Source organism: Sinohyriopsis cumingii, chromosome 3 (genome assembly GCF_028554795.1).
Source record: "Sinohyriopsis cumingii isolate HCF-2022 chromosome 3, ASM2855479v2, whole genome shotgun sequence".
Classification (NCBI taxonomy): domain Eukaryota; kingdom Metazoa; phylum Mollusca; class Bivalvia; order Unionida; family Unionidae; genus Sinohyriopsis; species Sinohyriopsis cumingii.
The window spans coordinates 113,972,778-113,995,351 of NC_142963.1; the positions used below are offsets into that span (position 1 = coordinate 113,972,778).

General features: G+C 35.7%; 1 protein-coding gene across 1 annotated transcript in view; it reads right to left on the reverse strand.

Annotated features, from left to right (window-relative positions):
• The window catches only part of LOC149803616 (transient receptor potential cation channel subfamily M member-like 2), a 166,660-nt gene that overhangs the window by 134,508 nt on the left and 9,578 nt on the right, over window positions 1-22,574 (reverse strand). The window contains exons 4-9 of the mRNA XM_089953965.1: window positions 16,779-16,942; window positions 14,533-14,752; window positions 4,416-4,575; window positions 3,580-3,594; window positions 1,908-1,915; window positions 963-971 (exon numbers count right to left, since the gene is read on the reverse strand). Coding sequence (XP_089810091.1) covers window positions 963-971; window positions 1,908-1,915; window positions 3,580-3,594; window positions 4,416-4,575; window positions 14,533-14,752; window positions 16,779-16,942 — 576 coding nt within the window. The remainder of the gene's footprint in view (window positions 1-962; window positions 972-1,907; window positions 1,916-3,579; window positions 3,595-4,415; window positions 4,576-14,532; window positions 14,753-16,778; window positions 16,943-22,574) is intronic.

Sequence of the window (22,574 nt, forward strand, 5' to 3'; positions counted from 1 at the left end):
CAATAACTTAAAGTACAATTTCCCCAAAATGGAATAATACTTTACAGTTCTAAAAGAATTTACAGGAATTCCAAATAAGACCATTTCTTCTTTATACTGCCGAAACTATATCTGATTTTCTAGAGTAGTAAAATTTCTAAATTATTCACTGTGTTGGTGATATTGGATGCAAGATCAGCATCATTTTTATTTAATGCAAACTAGACACTGTTAGAAATCTTTTGATGAAAACCCTAAATCAATAAAATCCATCCATTCAGGTGAATTAGTAACAACAAGAATTTCTATATGTCATTTATGGCAGCAACAATGGATGTCAGTGGAGCATCATTTTCATTTAAGACAAACTAGATATCATAAGAAATATGTCAGTGAAAACCCTATGTAAATCTGACCATCTTATGTACAAATCTGAAATATGTTCAAGCTAGGATACATTGTCTAATAAGATCTAGTTATATTCAATGTTTTCATGAAAAGTTTTTGAATGTTTTGTTCTGTTTTTATTACAAGTGGCCAGATTACATGGCAGAGTGTCCTCATTTGTACAAACTGGAAAGGTCTTCATGCCAGGATGCTTTTTGTCAAGTTTGGTCAAATTTCATTCAATGTGGGAAAAAGACCTGGGTTGACCTACCAACAGGTCTAGAAGATTGTTGAACCATGATCATTGAGGCCACAGTGGGACTATGAGAATGATATGAACAGTGAAGTTCTGAATTTTGCAGAACTTGAGGTAGCAGTCAGAAGTTGAAAAGGTGTACACAAACAGACAATCTGACAGGAAGCTGAACAAGTCCACTGCCCATGCTCTCTGGTCCAGAACTGGAGAGATGTCAAAGGGAAGTCTGTTGTTGAATCTGGTGGCAAATACATCTATCAGATGCTTTCCCACTAGTGAGGGAAGGGACTCTGTTACAAATCAGTGATGAGTCCATTCTGTAAGGACTGTTTTGCCTGACCTGGACAGACTGTCCATTAAAATGTTCTGCTTCCCTGCAATGTGGCAAATTAAGAAAGTGATTTTTTTCAAAGTGACCCAACAGAGGAGGTTCCAGATCTTCACACAAGTGAATGGGGGTATGTGTCTACCTGACATCAATGATACAAATGAGTTTCAATTTCTTGAGCTACAGTGGACCAACAATGGAACAGATTCTGATGTAGGGACTGAATCTGAACATTATGGATCAACCAATTGTGAAAATACTGGAGAATCAGTGTTCCCAGTAACTGGAGATATGCCACTACTGCTACCATAAAAGAGGTGAAGACTGGGTGCAGAAGAGATTACCAACAGCAGAACCTGGTCTAAGGCAAAACCTGAGGTATTTGCAGTGCAGAGGAGATATTGGGATATGTAAATAGGCGTCCTGAAGGTTTATGGAGATCCCCCAGTCAGATGAACGAAGTGCATTCTGGATTGAGGAAGTGGTATCCATCTTGGAAGGTTCCTCTAACCAGGAAGATTCGTGATCAGAATGCAGGAGACTGATCATTGAGGATCCTCTCAACTGCTCCTTTCTGAGAAAGGGTGTGCACCTCCTCCCTCAATTTCAACAGATTCAACTGTTGAAAGAACATTGGGGTCTTTGATAGAGGGAGTTGTTCTCAAGATGGTTGACCAAGAGCAACTAGAATAAGGATGCATGGCCTGAGAGGGTTGATGTAGCTGCAATGATATCAGCATTCAAAGCTGTGGCGACAAGTAACCTGACATTCTGTTCCATGGTTTCAATTACTTTGATGGGAAGGTGTGCCCAGCCTCCCATTGAAAATACCCACTTTGGACAAACCAGCATCAAACTGGAGAAGTTTAGTAGGCCACTTCAGGGAATGTACCTGGTAAATGGCAGTAGAGGCCTGGGGTCTCAACATTGAGGAAGGGATCTACAGTGTCAAGCAACATTTTGGTCTGCAGCAAACTTCAGAGAAATTTTCTTGATTGTGGAAGAATGAAGAAGAAAGAGGTCTGGTCAAGGTTGCATCACTGAAATATTTTTCAAAAGGTGTTTTGAACATAAGTCATTTACCACCTTATCAAAGGACCAGATTTTAACCTAGTCATCCAACCAAGATGAAGGTGTAAGTCTGATAGGAGGCATCAGCGGCACTGCTTCTTTCTACCTTGAACTTCTTGGAATCTAGGAGGAGAAAGAGGGTATCATCATCAACTCTGAATGCAGCATTGGTTGGGTATGAGAGAGACCATCAGCACACTCTATGCCAAGTCCTGTCAGAGTGGTGAGGAGTGGTTAGATGGGAATGTCTGCCTACTCTGGAGGATGTGTCACCTGTAACCTTCCAATCTGAAGTGACCTGGAGAGGAGGTGATGGTGGGACATGAGCCACATCATTGCCTCTGCTGTGTGGGTATGGTCCAGTAGCCAATGGGGGTATACTGGACCAATGACCCTGAGATAAATGGCCCAACATCCCATAAGGATTGGTTGGGATAATAAGAAAGGGGTAGATATCGATCCATTCCCTTTCCCTATTCTGAGCCTGGTTTGTAAACTTCCAATCCTGCACAGGATGGGATGGTAGAAGGAATGTACATAGTCCATACCATATCCCATAACCATAAGGCTACTTAGTGATATCAGAGAATACTTCATCCTCAACTGATTCATTACTCAGAAGGGTGCAGTGCTCCCTTCTGAGGGGCACAATACACTATCCTTGCAAATGTTGCGAGTGGTGCACCACCTCCTGTGTGGGAGGGAGCAACAAGCTTCTCTGGACATGAATGTGTGGTGCTCAAGCTCTTGAATGGGAGGAAGCAACATGCATGTGCAGTCCTCCACCTCTCTATCTGGAGGAAGCAACAATTGTGTGATTCTTAACCTCCCTATCAGGAGGGAGCAACATGTTTTTGCAGTTATGCACCTCCTTAATGGGAGGAAGCAACATGCTTGTGTGGTGCTCCACCTCCCTAATGGAAGGAAGCAACCCAATACATGGGGAATAAGGTGAGTGGTGCATTACTTCCCTCTTGGGAGGGAGCAACATGTTGCCCTGAACATGAGGAATGTTCAACATCTCCTTTTTGAGGAGGCAATCAACTCCTCAGATGTCCATTCCTTCTTCCAGTGGGTCCTTACATACCAATAAAGAAGTTGGTCCTATAAAAGGCTGGGACATGGGATTATTGTTCCAAGCTGTTGAGCTAAGCCTCTCACAGTTTTTTTTTTACCACTCCCACCCCTTGGAGTGTGTGTGAGAGAAAAATCTGAAAATTCTGACAATGATGGGGAGGGAACATTTTGTTACCTCTGTTGTGCAATAGGTATGGCTGGAATCAGGTTGATTCCATGTTTGAGAAACCATAATTTGCAAGTTCCACAACAATTTTTCTATTTTGAACTTTGAGGAATAGACGCAATCTGGGTGAGTGTCACAAGGGTCCTTCTTGTGGTCATAATGCATTAGAAATTGTCCTGACATCATTCTTATTTTTTTATTAAAATAATGACAATATATTTAAGTATCACACATACACTCACCTGGTTGAATGCAATGCATTCTAAGTACACTCCTGTGTATATGCTATGTAAACAATTTTAGGAACCATTTTACCTGTCTTTTTCTTTTCTTTTCTCTCACTACAAGCTTTAGCTGAGGAAAAATAAATGCAGACACACATGCAATAACAGTTGATTTTATTTCTTCTCTGACATTATTAATATACAATGTGTTGATGGAAACAATGACAATACCAACAATATTCTTTTGATAGAGAGAGAGAGAAAGAAGAATAAAAAAGCTTCTTGCTGCCCTTGAATGCAAGGCAGGTTGTGCTGTTATTCCTTTTAACACAAAGAGTTACAGGTACCTTAGCTGCATATTTAAAAGATGGTGTACTCAAGCCTCTAATTAGTAGAAATATGTGGTAACTCTATATGTCTCTTAAAGAAATGAATTAAACTGAATTACAAAAGGAAGAAAATGTTACAGGCAAGCACTTTAAACTACAGAATGGATAATGTAACACCAATAATTGAATTAACTGTAGAAGGGAGAATGCTAACATGATTAACACTTGCTACTAGCTATTTTCTCTTGTGACAATCTAGGCATAATGTCCATACAACATGGTATCCTTGAAAATGACTACAGTTCTACATATGCCACAAGCCAAGTGCATAAGTGTATTGTGTCATACTGACAATTCTCCACTCTGTGGGAGGATGTATTCGAACAGGCAGTTGTTTTTGTTTACAAAAAAGCATAAGCTACTCAACAGCAATGGTTAATGTATTGCTGCTATTAAATATCTCAAAAGCTTGTCCCAGTTGCCTCACACTACCAGTCTGTGTAATACAGTCAACAAATGAATGTTTTGAATCAGCAAAGTAATATTTTACTTACTAAATCCTGCCCACTTTCCATTCAATCACCTACGTAAGACTTACATGTTTTTTCGCAAGTGATATCCATAAGCAATGAAGTCTGCTGCTCGACCAGTTCCTTTTAATACCAGCACTGGAATATCTGCAGTGACAGATTCCAATACTGTTTTCATCGTGTTAACTCCTCCTTCTACTACTATTTTCACCATTGGCAAATCCACACCTACATGTATAAAAACATAAGAATTTAGAAGCAGACAACTCATTTATGATGAGCACCTAAGGACTACTGAAGACAAATAATTTTACAAGCATACTTATTTGGACTTATATCAGTCTATAGTTAAAGAAATACTGTCACAAAACCACAATTTGTATAAATCAGTTTCAATGAACATTTGAAATATGACACAGCAAACAATACTTACGAAGTTGATGTGTAATGATAATTTCATTGAACCTTTAGTACCCTAGGGATTACATGAGATGTTACATAGGTCACAAGACTGGTCAGTCTTTAGAGAGGTCACATGATACAAGATGAGAAAAAGGGAGGGTTAGTGGGTGTGTGGTCCCTAAGGGTAATACAGGTTCAACGAAATCATCAACAATCTTCAACTTGGTAAGTTCCATTTAACATTCCAATTTCAATGAACCTTTCATACCATAAGGGACCCCACAAGATGATTAGAGTGTACTCTAGTGTGACAGAAGTAGGGTAAAAGAGGCATATCATTCTGCATTGTAAATCATGAGAATTTATAATGAAATTTCAACTGAACATGACAAATGCATGAATGCACTAAATTTAATACAATGGGTTGGAGCTGACTCAAATGGGTTTACACTGAATGACAAGTCAGATGAGATATTCCTTCAGGAACATAGAGTTTATGCTCCAATGAGCTGTTTCGAATGTTGTAGCCAGCGGTACCTTGTCTGAAAAAGAAGCACAGTCCTGTGAATGCCATTCATGTACTATGTGGTTTAAGATATAAGTATTGATGGCAGCAGCTTGTATGGTGGATTTTAGTCATCTTGAAATGGTGTCCCTGTTCACTGTGTTACAAGTCTATCTCTTAAAATAGTAACAGAAAAGAGTGAAACTCAACAAGCTTTGTAAAATTTAACAAATATATTTATTTCCCCAGAACACAAAGTTAAAATGAGAAAAAAAACTTACAATATTGCAAATATAATCTAAAATAATCCAAGAATTAGATCAGACACAAGTCCTAGTAATTTAAAGTCCAATAAAATTCAGTAAACGTCCTGAGGAAATCCAAAACTGAAGGCAACGACATGTCTGTTATAGCTTAAGGAGTGCTGATGTGTCAACAGTCCTTTGCTGAATCCCAATAATATAATTCCAGGTTTTAATTCAGTATAAATTCCAGTGAATGTCTCTTTAAGAATTTTATCTGAGCACTTTTGTATTTCCAGAGAAAATAATCAATTGAATTCAATAATTTGAACAATAAATATTCCATCCCAAAATAAATAAAATTACTGGTCACAACATATAATACAACTTGAAAGTGCTAGATGTTAAAGCATGAATGACCAAATCATCACAATTACAAGATCATATAGTTCTCTACTTGACCTCAGATCACAATTAGCATTTTCTAAAAAAAAAGAAACATTACCTAATGGAAAATAACCTCAAGGCTCAGTTTTGGGACCTCTCCTCTTTCTTATTAATATCAATGATCAACCATTAAATAATAAACCCACAAATATGTATTTGTTTGCAGACCATGCAACCTTGTATACATCTAGTTCTGATACTGAAGTTATCCAAGATAGATTAAACTCAGATCTTACTAGAGTTCAAACTGGGCACAACAAAATAGGATGGTAATTAATGAAGGTAAAACAAAATGTATGATTTTGGGGACATCACAAAAGCTACACAAGTTAGGGAACCCAGAAATATCTCTTGCAATAAATAATCATCCATCAGAAAATTTCAAACATTAAAAGCTTGTAGGTGTTTCTGTAGATACCAATTTACAATGGGATGACCATATTGATAAGCTTTGCAAAACAGTGTCATCCAAAAATGCTCTACTCAGCAGAATCAATAAATATTTACCTATGGAAACTCACAATCTATACTACAAGTCATATATTCTTCCAACAATGGATTGTTGTTCAAATGTATGGGGAAACTGTGGTAAATTTCAGCTTGACAGGATAAACTTTCAGAACGAACAGCATGCATAATTTTAGATGCATCTATTGATCGTCCCTCAAAAGCATTGTTTACAGAACTCAAATGGTTTACAATATATGAAAGGATAGATTTTCACAAGGGAGTTCTTGTATATAAATGTCTTTATGGAACTGCACCAGAGTATCTTCAGGATTTAGTCAGGCATTTTCAACACAGTACCAGTTCAGATCAATATCACATGGAAACCTTCTAGCACCAAAACCAAGAACAGAATAATTTAAAAAGAGCTTCAAATACCATGGTACAGTTCTATGGAACAAGCTTCCACTGCAAGTAATATATGCTGAATATATTACAGTATATAAGAAAGGATATCATGAGCATATATGTGTTTCTAATAGATAATGGAATTTAGTATTTTAATACTAAACATGTTAAAATACACAGTAATTATTGCTATCTTTCCTATAATGTGCATTGTTATACTCTCCATAAGATGGCCTCAAGGGAGAATAGTCCTTGACTAATGAGTCACCCTCTATAAATAAAGCATTATTATTATTATAATTATTATTATTTTGAATTAAATTATGATAGATAATTTTAGTCAATATTCACACTGTGAAAATAAAATAAAAATAAAAAAGAATTAATCTGAGCACTTTATAACTAAGTTCTTGAAACATAAGCAAGTTTTAAAATGTGGAGCTGGAGAGAGAAGGAAATACAGATGATTATATTTTGAAACTCAGAAACATGATAGATCAACCCTATGTTTATTCATTATGATATTCACTAAGAAAATGATATCAATTGAGTTCTCTTCTTCCAAATTCTGCAAAAAATGTTAATGTTTACTTCTTATTCCCCCATACAAAATATGAAAATGTAGAATTTGTATACTAGTGTCTCTAGACAAGAATCCCATCCACAGTAGATGGCCTCACTTTCATAATATCTCTAATTCTCATAGTCACATATATTGAGCCTAGCCATGAAAATATTACAAATAATAAAAGTAAAAAATGTACTAAATGAAATGATTGCTCTGAAGCCCCATGACACGAGCTCCAATAACATACCCAACTTTTGATGTCAAAAAGCATGTCAACACTAGATACTGTTGCAACAGAGGGGGGCAAAACGAGCAATACTAAACAAAACGACTGCTCTGCAACCCCATAACATGGTCAATCATGGCATCATGAACCATATCAGTACTAGATATAGTTGCAGTATTTCCTACAAAAACAAAAAAAAATTCCACTGGTAACCCTGCATGGTCAGCAATATTTTATTTTAAAAAATCCATGGGCAACAGGTATCAGGTGTTAAGTTGTGCAAAGCAGCGCATCATCTTCCATTAATAATGGCATTATGGTAGTAGTGCTGACCAGTGAACTGAAACTTTTCTGAAAGAATGAATCACTGTAACACAATGTGAATGACTCTAACACAAGGTGAATCACTGTAACACAAGGTGAATCACAGTTGTAACACAAGGTGAATCACTCTAACACAAGGTGAATCACTGTAACACAAGTTGTGAAACAAAGGAAACAGCACTAATCTGATTGCTTTTTTTACAGGAGTCTTGAAACATGAGGGGACACACTCTGAACTAATTACAAAAATCTTTGTTAGTAGCTAAATCCATGAACTGACAATCACTTTGTGTAATGACCATTCCTGTGACCTATGGGTCATATCATGGGGTCCCTTAGGATGTGAAAGATTCAATGAAATCAAATTTTGAACTTCCTCATTTGGGATCTGCTTAAATTAAGAAAGCTTTAATTGGAAAAACAATTCTGTAGTCAGAAGTTTTTCAGACACAGTAGGTACAATATTCCTTTCATAAAGTTAATCTACTTTCATTAAGTAAGATGCCAAATCAAAAATGTCCAACTGTTAATAAATCACATGCAGAGTTGAATAGTATCATACATTTCAGAACAAAAAACTGACACACATTTAACCATTAAAAGCTAAATATTTTATGTTCTTATTAGAAGGGGAAAAACAAGCAAAGATAGTGTGACCTGAAAATTCTCCTAAACATACAATTGCCACAGAGAACTTTGGAAAAATGGAAAAAAGATCTACATAAGTTCCTCATTAGAAAATATAAGGAATTCAATCAGATTTAATTTCAAAAACTAGTAAAGGATACTATATATATGTTGCTGATTTTTCTTGTTTCTTTAGATTTCCAGGACATGAAAATGATGGGTCCAATAAGTAAACACCCCCCAAAAAAGAACTCCAACTTTTACCCTTCTGCACATGTGCAAGGAAAATTAAGCCAATGAAAAACAATTTTTCTAACACAACCAGGCATCAGGCTCTTCAAAAATCTCTGGAAACATGTATTTGGATGTATTCAAAAGTAGCCCCCAAAATACATTTCCTACTCCCATTCATGCACAAATTACAAACATCTCCAGGGGTTAATGATTTAAGCAAAAAACCCATGTTGATATGATCATTCATTCAGATGGAGTAGTGGGTGCTGTGGTGGCCATACTGGATGTCTAGAGGGCACCATTTTCATTTAGGTTCAACATAACATCATAAAGAAGTCTTCTGGTGAAAATCCAATCCCAATATGACTTTCCCTTCCAAACGAGTAGTGATAACAATATTTTCAAGATGGCTGCCATATTGGTGGCCATACTGGATGTCAAATCCGCATTTATTTCTTTTAGGATTAACTAGACATCATAAGAAGTCTTTCAGAGGAAGCATCATTTTGATATGATATCAGGAGTACTAGCAGATTTTCAAGTTGGCCTCTTTGGCAGCCATACTGGAAGTCCAAGCAGAACAATTTTTACTTAGGACTGACTAGATATCATAAGAAGTTGTCTGGTAAAAAACCCTGCATCAATATTACTTTCTGTTCAATAAAATTTGCAATGACAAGATTTTCGAGCTGGTTGCTGTGGTTTTCATATTGGATGACAGATCAGCACCATTTAGGATTAACTAGACATTATATTAGAAGTCATGAGTATTCATTTAACTACCTGCTCCTTGTCATTAAAACAACAGAGCAGAGAAAGAAAATAAAAAACAATTAGCAGGGAGAAAACAGTTTTAAGTAAATTATGTTTCTCTGAGAATACCAACCCAATCACATTAACATTTGGAATATAAGCTTCCTACCACATTCATAAAATGATGAAAACTGTCTTTCTGTCCATATCTATAGACAACGGGCAATAGCTCTTGTCCATTGCCTCCCCTTGCTGCTACCAGATACAGCAAGTTTTAAGGTGTTAGTTATATCAAGAAGGATGCTCACATGGCAGGGAGGCTGGGAGGGAATTAAACTAATGTGACCATATATGTATCTCCAAATAAACAAACTTGACTTAAAAATATTATTTCTTTTTCAAATACATGTATGTTCCTAGACCACATTAATATTAGGAGAACAGATAGTTGGAGGAGGTAATGCTGAGCATCCTTACTTGTACCTCAGGTATCTTTCCAAAGAAGAAGGCAGGATTCCCTATCTGAAAGATATCCTGCTCTTAAAAGCAACACAGGCAATGGTCACATGATTCATGACAACTATACCCAGCTAAGAAGATGATTATTGAATTCTTCTTCCTGATGAATTTTTAGATGCAAATCCAGTAAAACCACTGACTCTGCCAGTGAGGAGGCTGTGTTGACTTTAACTGGATCTGGTGGCCATTTGGGCAGCAACCACTTGACCCACCAGATTTATATTTTGTCTCTGCAAAACTAAATCCAAACGATACAAATTTGAGAAGGTTGACTCCGCATGTCAGCCAATGGCTTCAATTATGTCTCAAATCAAAACAAAATGTTAAAATCTATGGTTTGCAGACTGAGATCACTCTAATTTCATGAGCTGAAATCCTAAAGAGGCAGCTCTGATCTGCTGAGACTTCAGAGTACATCAAGTGTAGAACCCACTTCAGCCAAGATGATAAGGCTTGATATTCTCTTTCCAGACATTCACTGGGAAAATGTCATTTTCGTGTTCCACAACTTTTCTCTGTGTGCTTCAAGTAATGCATAATGCTTGTGGGTGTGGACAACATCTTGCATGTTTGCTTCTTTCAACATGTGTATCAAAAACAGGAGGCAAATAATGGCTCTCTGACTGCCCAGTGATGGCAGCCTATTCTTCTCTACAGAGCCTGGTTGCATCTTGAGGACCATAGAACCATCCAATCTGAACATAAGACAGTTTGGGTCCACTGAAAGGGCATGTAACTTGCTCACCTTCAATGCCAAAGCTAAAGCTATCAGGAAAAATATCTTGTACGATGGTAGTTTCAAACAGATTCTGGCTAAAGGCTCAAATTTATCTGAATTGAGCTATGTCAAAAACCAAAACAATTCCATTTTGGAAACAGGATGAGAGATTTGGGTCTATTCAGGTCAAAATGGTCAGTAGGTCTTACCATGACTGATATTCCCTCAGTCATGATTCTGGGGCCCTGAGTGGCCAAGTGGTCTAAAGCGCTCTTGTTACGGGTCACTGCCATCTCACCTCTGTCTGTGTAGGTTCGAGTCTCGGATTCGGCCAATGTGGGTATGTGAGAAAGCTTGCCAGTAGCCTCTCGAGGGTCGGTGGTTCTTCCCGTGGTTTTCCCGGGTTCTTCCTCCACCATTAATACTGGCCGCCATGTATAGCCTTTTGTGTGCTGAAAAATGGCATTAACCCCAACAACAACAACAACAACAGTCATGATTCCAAGATGTGTCAGATATCATGCAATGGTAGCCTTTGACTGTAAATGGGATTACATTTTTCACATTTTGTTAAGTATATTTAATTTGTATTGTTGTTTGGTTTTTATTCCATGATCATACATATAATTGTATTTTGGGTTTGACCTTGTCCAAGATCATGTCCATTGTGTACCTAACTAGAGCCCATCATTTTGTGTGTGTGTGATTTGGATTTTTAACGTAACTTTAACAATTTTTCAGTCATATCGCTACAATGTCTGCAGTGTGGCAGTTTATAGTGATGAATAGCACTAGGCATCATGTCGCAGACATGTAGCATGATGTCCCACCCAGTCACATTATCCTGACACCAGGGCAACCAGTCCTAACGCAAACCTCTTAATGTAAGTCTTTGGTATGACTCAGCCAGGGATCAAACCCATGACCTCCCGCATCTGAGGCAGATGCTCTAACCACTAGGCCACCAGATCGGTCCCCATCATTTTGTAAACAAATAATACATAGTCAATATTTCTCTATGAGTATGGGTTCAATACTAGGATCATTATCAATGGAAGGAAACATATTTATTAGGGTCTTGGTCATGGTAACTGGAATTCCCCCCATGAACATCCTTAAAGCCTACCTAGATGTTTACCACATTCTATATTATAATTTTAGCAACAGAATCTTCTAGAATGGAAGTTTCCATTAAGTAATAGGTTATTTTTCAGAAAGTATTAATTGTGACCTAGGCCAAGTCAAGGGTTTAATAATCTTGTTTACTGGAAAAATTATTCCTGCAATAACTTCTGAAGTATAAATGAGTCTTATTGTCATGTTCAGTATTTAATTTGGATTGGAATTTATTGACTCAAATTATTTATTCACTGGCAATACAAAGTACTCATCTTGGCTAAAGACATTAACTTGGAATTTTAGTGAATTCAGACATCTTGGATGATATTGCTGTGCTTCACTTGAAAACTGTTGTCACATCATCATGTCACAGGCCATTACAGGCACATCAACACCTTCAGTGCTAAATCTTATTTTGAATACCACTGGAATTTAATTAGAACTTTATTCAGTACGACTGGTGATAAAATGTTTTGGACTATTTGGGATTTAATTCATAATACTGTAAGTTCTTCTTAAATTTTCACTTTGTATTTGAGGGAAATGGACTAAATGTTGAATTTTACAAAACTTGTTTTTGCTCTATTCTATTACCTAGCTGAAGACCATAGACCTTGTAAAGCCAGAGGAAAAAAGTCTGACTCTGACAAGTCCTTTAATACACACAACTTTCCCTCATAAGCCTTCAAAGTGGAGGGCCTCCTGGCTTGTGCAGTTCTCTCCAAACTCAAAGGTTTAGATTCTTTCTTTCTCAAATCTCCCCTGACAAGAGCCAGTCATAAAGGAGGAGTCATTCTGGACAGGGATAGAGAAGATACAGTTTGGCCAGAACCTTCCTGGGGAGATCTACTGTAAGATCAAGTTGATTGTTATACACTAAGCAGGTTTATGTTTCTGAGCAAGTCATTGTTATAAAACAAATAATAATGAAATAATCAGTCTCATAATCTATATTGGCAATTTTAATAATCGGCTATAAGTGGTATCAGCATAATTGGCAAAAAGTGGCATCGGTACAGCTTTACTCTCAATAGTTCTGTAAGATAACAAAAAATAATAACATTTCTGATATGTTACATAAGGGTGGTGCTCCTATTTAGATGGATATCAAAATGGCTTACACTGATATGCTGTATGCATTCAATGCTCCCCATTGCTGCTGTGCCTCAGAAAGTCAAGCTCAGTCAGCCAGAAGTTCTGAAATTTATATTTGCAGGGCTTTGCTTGCTTAGCTTACTGCTTATTGAAGCACCTTCAAACATGAATCACACTATTTTGAATCATGATTTGTGTTTTATATATAGAGTAAAATCAACTTCAATGAAACATTGTCACTGTTCACAAACTTGCCAATAATCTTTAATGCAGATGCCTTAAACAGTGTTATTCAAGGCAACAATGTATAAAAATGTTTGTTCTTCAACATGCATCTAGTATCTCTTTGATTTACCTGTAACTTAAACAAATTAATGGGTTGTTCTGCTTTGTGGACTTTACCTATGCAAATCAGCACAATGGGCTTCCCAACAGCAGTCTTTAAAGGGTTTAACACATCTTGCTAGTTATTGTCAGCCAATTAAGTAAATTATGTGAAATGGTGTTTGTTTTTACCAACCTCTTTTCCTTTTAATTGTCTCTATGACAATTTTATATAGAAAGTGCCCCAGGGATAGTTGTAGATGAGTTCAAACCAGCATTTATTACCTTTTATACATGCTACATGTTACAGTCATATAATGAAGTGGTGCTTTTTTCTTCTAAATTTGATTTTTTAAATTTTTATTTTTTAAGCTTACTGTAAATTGTGTTTTTCAAAACAAGACCATGTCTTCGGGGTTTGGGAATATAAAATTATGTTTTTAGCATGACATGTCATATTATGGCAAGATATGCTTTTCTTTTAATCTATATCTGCATATTCAGAACTATTTGGATCAAATAAGTATCCTTACTTTTAATATTTTTACATTCTTACTCATTCAGTCTTTTTTGCAAACAACAATTTTATACTGCACTTAATGCATTTTGATATGTGTGTCTTTAAACTAATTTGTAGATGTTCTCACACATATCTGCTTTCCAAGTCTGCAAATTCATAAAACATTTGTGTAATTTGCACACTCATGTACCTTGGCAGCATCTCCGCATTATGGAGGAGTAGTGATATCAAGAATTCCAAGACAGTTGCTGTGTATGTCAGATAGGTATCATTTTCATTTTTGACCAACTAGACTCTGGGATTAAATTATGAAAAGTTTTATGACATTCTACCAAGTAGTTTAGGAGGAGTAGCAATAATAAACTTGTGCTAATAGACATATATTGGACAATGGTTGAAAGATGATGGAAAACAGGCCATCTCATAAGATCTTATTCATGACTAGTAGACCTAAAAAAAACCCAGCATTTAGCCTACTTTGTGTCTCTGTTACTCCTGTGTCTCTCGCTCTGTTATGAATTTATCCAGCCTGGCTCCAAGTTCAATCTTGACACCATATTTAATTTAGGAGGGGTAGCAATAATAAACTTGTGCTTAAAATGCATGGACATTGGATGATGGATGACAGATGATGGAAAACTGGCCATACCATATGCTCTTCCGACTCTATGACCCATAATCATAAAAATGGAGAGTACTTTCCATACTTAATTTCTCTGCCAATCCTGTGTTGATCTTCTTATTTGATATGAATTTCTCCAGCTCAGCAACAAGTTCAATCTCAACACCATATTTGTTGATGGAACCATCATCCACCAGAATGAAGTGTGTGTGGTTGTGATCTAATGGAACCTCTGGCTCATTTCCTGTCTCCTTTCTATTAACCAAGTCTGCAGATCTGTAAGTAGCTGGCCAGAGCCCTCGGTCCTGAAAATAAGGAGTAGTGAGTATAGTAACTGATTGGACATCAACACAGAAAAAGTCACAATTAGGACCACTGACTGGAGGGGAAAAAGTGATCTAAAGTGAAGGTGGTTTTATTTCCAAGTATATGGTTTGCTCTTTCACAAGTAAATATGAATCACCCAGAGAGTGTCTTTTTTATTTTTAGGATTAAAGGTCACAATTGGAGGCAGTGAAGCCCAAAACTAATTGTTAATGCAATTAATACACCATCTGATTGGTTGACATTACAATTTAGGTCAGTTAGATCCCTTTAAAACTGTGATGCCTTGTCCCTCCTTATGTTATAGAGTAAGACAAAAATACATTTTTTAAATCAATTTCACCAAATTTTTAAGTTAACTTAGAAACGTTATTTAATGCGATATCTGCAAGAGAAACAACTGTTTATGTCCATTTACCCATTGCAAACTCCCACTAAATAACTCACAGTGACCTCTTTTGACTGCAAAGAACCATTCTTTGTAGCAAGAATTCCACAGAATTCATTGTCTCACCTGCTCTGCCATGGATTAACTCAAATACCTAGCAATTCACTGGAATGTGAAAAGTAGGTCACATTGACATCCTTGCCTGCAATGAGCAGTACCCTCCATAAAAACAAATATCAAGTTTCATGCCTGTAATGCAATCATGTCAAAGAAACTAAGCAAATGCGTTACAGCTTAATTTTGATGCCTACACCAACAACAAGGCATAATGCCATGAGAACAGTGATATATACACCACTATCAGGCTTTTCTGTGCATATAAGGTTTCCATCACCAATATTGATGCAAAACACATACCAAATGTGACTGATTGATGAAAATAAAATACTGCAATGCTTATCATTTGAAAAGCTACAATTGCCACCAGAACATTCTGTTCAAAATAATACTAATTTTGGTTACAAGGATACCACCCTTGTGTTTTCGTGACTTGCGATATGTTGGCCTATTCTGCACATAGCTTTGAAAAGATTTAATATTTATACATCAGGCTATGGAAATGAAATTCTTTGGACTCTTTCTGTCAGCATTTCAGCCAATGAACTAGGTCAGGTTTACAACTCAAGTTTTACAAAATTCAACATAACAAATGCCACAAAATGGCAAGATATATTAAGCAAACTAAACAGATCTTGTAAAATAATGAGTAACAGTTAAAGATTTTATAAAAATAAGCTATTATGTTTAAGAGAAAACATTGAATAGGATGTAATGTGTTTACAACATCTTATTTATGGGGAAAATTACTCAATAATTTTGAAACAGACTATATGCCCAGGAATTTCTTGAGAATCCATCCGAGTGGCAAGTTGACAAGTTGGATAGCAGATGATAAAGTAGGTGTAAGACAACTTCTTGCAAAATTAGAAACTTGGATTAATATGACAAATCGAGGAGTCACAGTAGATCAATTGGTAAAATGTTAAATTCATAATCTAAGGTTTGTGTGTTCAATACCAACCCAGGTTACCTGCCTCAGAGTGTCCTTGAAAAGATACCTGAGTCCCTCAACAAGATATGGACAATAATATGTTCAAAGTGCCATTAGAACTCACAAAAACAAAACTAGCAAAATACGATCATGAAAGTCTGATAACTAAACTGGACTGTACTCCATATACTGTTGATATAAACATTCAATTATTGATTATTTGAGATTATTACATGATTCCCATGAGAGGTAATTTTTCATTAATGTCAATTGGTCATTCTTTATGTCACATGGCCATTATGTCCTTGACTTTACATGATGTCATTACATTCTTAGCATCATGCAGTGTCATTTGAGCAATTCAAGAGCAAGCAATTTTTTATATGATTTGAATCAAATAATATTTTAAAACCTAAAGACCTTTATATGATACTGACCCCTGATTTGTGTTGGTTAATATGGGATTTGCTTGTTTATAAAACTTCATATACACCTCATGAAATTTCTACAATTATATAATGTGCAAATTTGTATGAAACTACAAATAACTTAATTCAAGATGACTTACATCTCCAGCTAAACTCTCCCTGTTGGCAACACAGCCCCATGTGGCAATACCTAGGGCCACGATTTTCTTATCAGAGGTGCCCTTGGTCAGAATGTGATCCATAACAGCCTCACCAACAATCTTCATAACTCCTGTCGCCATTCCTCCAGTGATTATCCAAGCACCTGTGGAAATAACAAAACAGAAGCTTTATATGATAAAAATATGAATGCTTCTGTAGTTAACCATATTCATTCTTGTAAATATCCCCTGGTTGTAGATATTTCTGTTATAATCACAACATTAATGGGGTCCATGTAGAATAGACATAATGTACTCAATTTGCACTCCTGATTTCAATCTGTCTTTAGTCTTCAATCTGTCTTGTATAATGCAAGAGTAAGAGTAGTTTCCCTTTCTTACATGGTTGAGTTGATTCTGGCTGGTTTGATGTCATGTGCTTATGTGATGTCAACTGTACTCAAACATCAAAATCAACATGCTTGGTGAGCCTACGTGGTTATTTCATGTTTAAAACTTTTTTCATTTGTGTTTAGCATATAATAAGAGAACCTAGAAATTTAACTAAGCTAATACAAACAAACACTGGTGTGCTAATGGAAAAAAACTCTGAACACTTGAGATAACTCACTCTTGTTGTGCTCTAGTAAATGTTTGTTAACAGTAAACTGTATTATCTCAAGTATATAATGAGTTTTCTCTATATTTTCTGGCTTCCTTAATTCAGGCATAACATTATTCTAATATCTGAACCATCAACTGTACTCAAACATCAAAATCAACATCCTTGATTAGTACATAAAAGCAAATATTCAGTAAATTATGTTTCTCAGAGAATATTTACCTGATCACATTATCATTAGGAACAAATCTTCATTATTTCTTGAATCCGGCCCTCCCAAAAAGATGAAAATTGTCTTTTGTTTCTTTCTGTCATAGAGATGATGGCCAATAACTCCTACCAATTACCTCCCCTGCCTCTGCCAGGTGTCGCTTGTTTTAAGCTTTCTCTCAAATACATGACTCTAAATCCCTCCCCAAAATCATGTGATTACAGCCATGGTTTTCAACCATCTATGTACAATTTGGGTAATCTAGTGTAGTATGAAATTAATTCTTCTACAAGTGGTATACATTATTTTTGTTATTTTGTTCAATATGCATATAAGTCTTGTCATGCAGGATACATTCATATGAATGGGTTGCTATACATCTTACAGATTTTGTATCATAACTGCACGTGTATACAGAAAGATAATATAAAAAATACTTAGTATGGACTTTTTTGTGATCTAATTAACATTTTTATTTTTAATTGTTCATTTTGATTTAAAAGCTGCTCCATATTTATAAAAACAAAACAAAAACAATAACTATATAGTGATAATCCTTGTAGGCTGACTGATGAATTAGGGAAAAATTCCATGAAATTCATTCTGTACGCCAATTACTGATAATGTTTCAAAAAATTGTCATCCCTGCTTTTTACTAAATGCTGATGTTTAAATCATTTAATAACAAAAGGCATTTTTAAACAAGTTGACGTAGCCACTCATACTATCAGCATCAAATACATAAAGTTAAATAAAAAATGTTTTGCACAATATGCCTCTAAAATACTGCTGACATATGCTTCTATTTTTTCATATTTTTACCACTTCAATAGTGATGATTCTCAGAAATAAGATTTATTAAGGAGCTGAGCCTTTTGATTGGGGGGGATGACGCACTAGAATATCCTTGACCCTTTCTGATAAAAGGCAAAAACTCTGACGAACTGATGAAAGAGACTCTGAGGCTATCATATTGATACTTCCCGGATCCGCTTTTGGCACTGACATTTATTCTGATTGGTGTACAAAGAACAGATTCTTATAAAATTATAGGTACTGAAAATAATATTCAACAACATTTCAACAATAAATGAAATACCTGTAATTTTAATTTTAAATGCTATTCCTGCAACTTTATAATGAAATGAGTCACTCAAAAAGACTGATGCTCTACTGGCCAAAAAGAATTTCCAGGAATTCAAGGCCATTTCATCCTTTCAGTAATAAAAAAAAATTGAATTAGCTGCATTGGTTGTCATACTGGATGTCAGGCTGTCATTTTCATTTAGGACCAAGTAAACATTATTAGATGGCTTTTGGTAAAAATCCCATGTCCACAAGAGCATCCATTCACAGGTGTAGTGACAACAAGATTGCCAAGATGGTCATCCTGGCAGCTATACTGGATGTATGATTGGTACCTGTTATGAGTCTATGCTCTTAAAATAAGAAACAGAAAAGAGTGAAAGACAACAAACTTTGTAAAATTTAACAAATAATTTATTTCCCTCAAAATACAAACTGAAAATGAGGAAAAAGAACTTACAGTATTGCAAAACTCTGTACAAGTCCCAAAGAAATCCAAAGACATGTCTGGTCTGTTATAGCTTATAGAGTGTTGATGTGTCAACAGTCTTTTGTTGAATCACAGTAATATAATTCCAGATTTGAATTTAGTATATATTCCAGTGAATGTCTCTATCCAAGAATTTTGTCAGAACACTTTTGCATTTCCAGAGAAAATGATCACTTGAATTCAATAATTGGAAGAAAATAAAATTCAGCCCAACTGATCACAACATAATACAACTTGAAAGTGCTAGATGTTAAAGCACAAATGACCAAGTCTTCCCAATTACAAGATTTTATAGTTCTCTACTTGACCTCAGGTCACAAATAGCATTTTCTATATATAAAAAAAAAACTTCTAGAATGATTCTGATGTTTACAAAATCAAAAACGATAACATGGATTGCACTCAGAAAATTCCGAAACTTTGAGCCAAATAAACATATTTACATCTGCTATTAATAATGATCCTGATATTAAGTCCGTACACACAGAGAATAATTTATCTATGTATTAGTTGTTTACACAAAATAAAAATAAATCAATCAAGTCAAGCAAAAATGAACTCAATTTTGGACAAAGTCAAGTCCATCATACAATGTTACATTATAACAGCATGTAATGAAATAAAAAAATGTTAAAACTAACAAACAAAAACTTAAATTAAATATACATAACATACCATTTTCATTTATGACAGAGAAGGTATCATAAGAAGTCTGCTGGTAAAAGCACCTCACAATATGGCCATCCATTTGGAATGAACAGAGATAACAATATTTTCAAGAAAACCACCAACATGATGATACTGAGGCTCAGTTTCTATCATTACCATTTAGGACCAACTAGACAATGAAAAACTCTTCTGATGAAACAAACACACAAAATGACTTTCCATTTTAATGGAATAGTGATAGCAAGATTTTCGCGATGACATATTGACCATCAGAGTGGCACCATCATAATTTAAGACCAACAAGGTGTCAAAAGAAATCTACTGGCGAAAACCCCACATAATATGGCCATTCATTAAGGAGGTAAAGAGATAACAATATTTGCAAGATAAAAAGTCTTCTGGTGAAAGTGCAATATCAACATGATTAGCCATCTAGAACAAGTGACTATGTAACAAAATTTTTAAGAAAGAAATTAATATGAAATGTATATAGAAGCTGATAGAACAATTTTCATTTATGCCCAACTGACATCATAAGAAGTCTTTCAGTGAAAACACCATTTACATTTGAACCAATTAGACCATACCCTGAATCTGTGTAAAATGTTCACTGAAATTCTCAAAGTAATTTATGAGGATTATTGATAACGACCTTGTACTAACAGATGGACAGACAACAGACCATCTAATAAGCTCTTCTGTTCTATGACCAATTAAGCTAACAATTGAAAAAAACTGTTCAATTTCAGTAACTTGAAATTATCACTTACATCACCGCTAGTGATGTTACATCTAGTCTTGTGATATCAGTGAAGCTATTATTATATATGTAATAACAATCATGGACTTGAGATCAGTTCAAAATTGCTATTATTTACATCCAAGGTTTCTCTAGTATGTAATGGGAAAGGCAGATAACATTCTAACCAGGACATGCCTGTGATTTTCCTTTGCATAAAATTTCATGTCTCCTTGCTGGAAATAAAAATGTTTTCTAATCTTTTCTGCTTATATTAACTGATGATAAAACTGTTTGTCTTTAACAATGAACCAAACAAAATCAATAACTTATTACAAGAAAGCAATTTTTTAAAGTCAAATATGCTTCTTCAATAATACTTACCAAATCATAATACCTTAGGAGAACTACTACTACCTCTAAAATCTAGCCATCCCTGACTAAAAGTTTCTAGCTAAAAAGCAAATAGTTATCTGACCACCCAGGTGACAGTTATATAGTGATCTCCCCTTGACAAAATTATTGGGGGCGCTCACCAGTTATTATGTACTTTTAAGACAGTGACATATGTAGGATGAAGTTGTTTGCATTTAAAACAATATGGACAATGGAGAGAATGTTGGCATGCCTCTATGCTACTTTAATGTAACATGGCTGACATTTCTTGGAACAGTGTACTTTTGGAAATTGTAAATGATATAGCACACTGCTAACTAAATTGACTACTCCCTTGTGCTCCAAAAATCGGCCTGAATTTGTCTAAAGTACACTATCCTTAACAGCTATTAAAATAGGGAAAATGAATTTTGCCAGACTAGACAATACCAGCTTCTGAAAGTGCAATGAATGAATTACCAAATATATACAATGTAAAACAACATTATCGGCTCCTTTTCTTTACAATTTACCTCTAGTTCAGGAAGTGAAAATAACCAAGTGGAGCTAGCACTTTTTTGAAAGGTGTATATCTGGAGTAAAACCAAGCTGTATACTCTATAACCCATAGTACACCCATCAATCATACACCAAAATAAAGGGAACTAAAGGTTTTTTGAACAATACCTAAGATATCCAGGTCTTTTTTAAACAGCCAGTATAACCCTAGAGGAAACCCAGGGAAATTATTTTTCTTTAAAATTCTAACCCGATGAAAAATACAAAACTGTAGGCAGCAAATCTCATGAATTTATACTTCAGTTACTACTGGAGAGGAAGGCACATGATCTATATGGAAGTAACAGAGAGGAGGCTGGGAGGATGTATGTGTATTATGATCTGGTTAGCATTAATGAAGAAACATACTTTATTAGAAAAAATGGTTCAAATCTTCTTCAAATACGCTATCCAGTAATAATACCATAGAATAACAAGCTAAAGAGGTGGAGGAAATTACATCCCCTGACCACGTAAGAGCCACCTCTGGTTCCCTAATGCATGTGATACAGCTTCTAGATAAACAGACTGGAGAGCAGACTCATACTGTATGTGGGGGGGAGCAGCTTTCAAAGGGAAAGTTTTCCCTCCTGCAAATCAAGCTGAAGTTGTGAAACCATTTTCTTTATGAAGCTGTCAAACTGCCTGGGAAAGTAACCTGTTGCACCATGACTAAAGGCCGTACTAGGCTGAGTTAAGCCTTTTGGGATGAAAGATCTCAAAGATAAAAGCTGGAGAAAATGGAGGAAGATCTCCATCTCCAACAGTTTTGTTCAAATGAAATGCTTGTGGCAACTGCCCTAACTCTGTAAGCCAAAATGCATGGCAAATTCATTTGATCTGGGTTTATTTCCTGATATGTGGAATGAATACCTACTTTGTCCAGGATGAAAGTGTCTGTGCCAATATACTGTCCTTGAGGGTTAAGAAGAGGTGTGATCTCTAATGATGCAACCACTTTGTCCTTCTTAAGTGTCACTTCAGAGCTTGCACTGATCTTTTGCATGATCTTGAGATGAAGTGTCCAGTGTAGACAGTTATTTCAC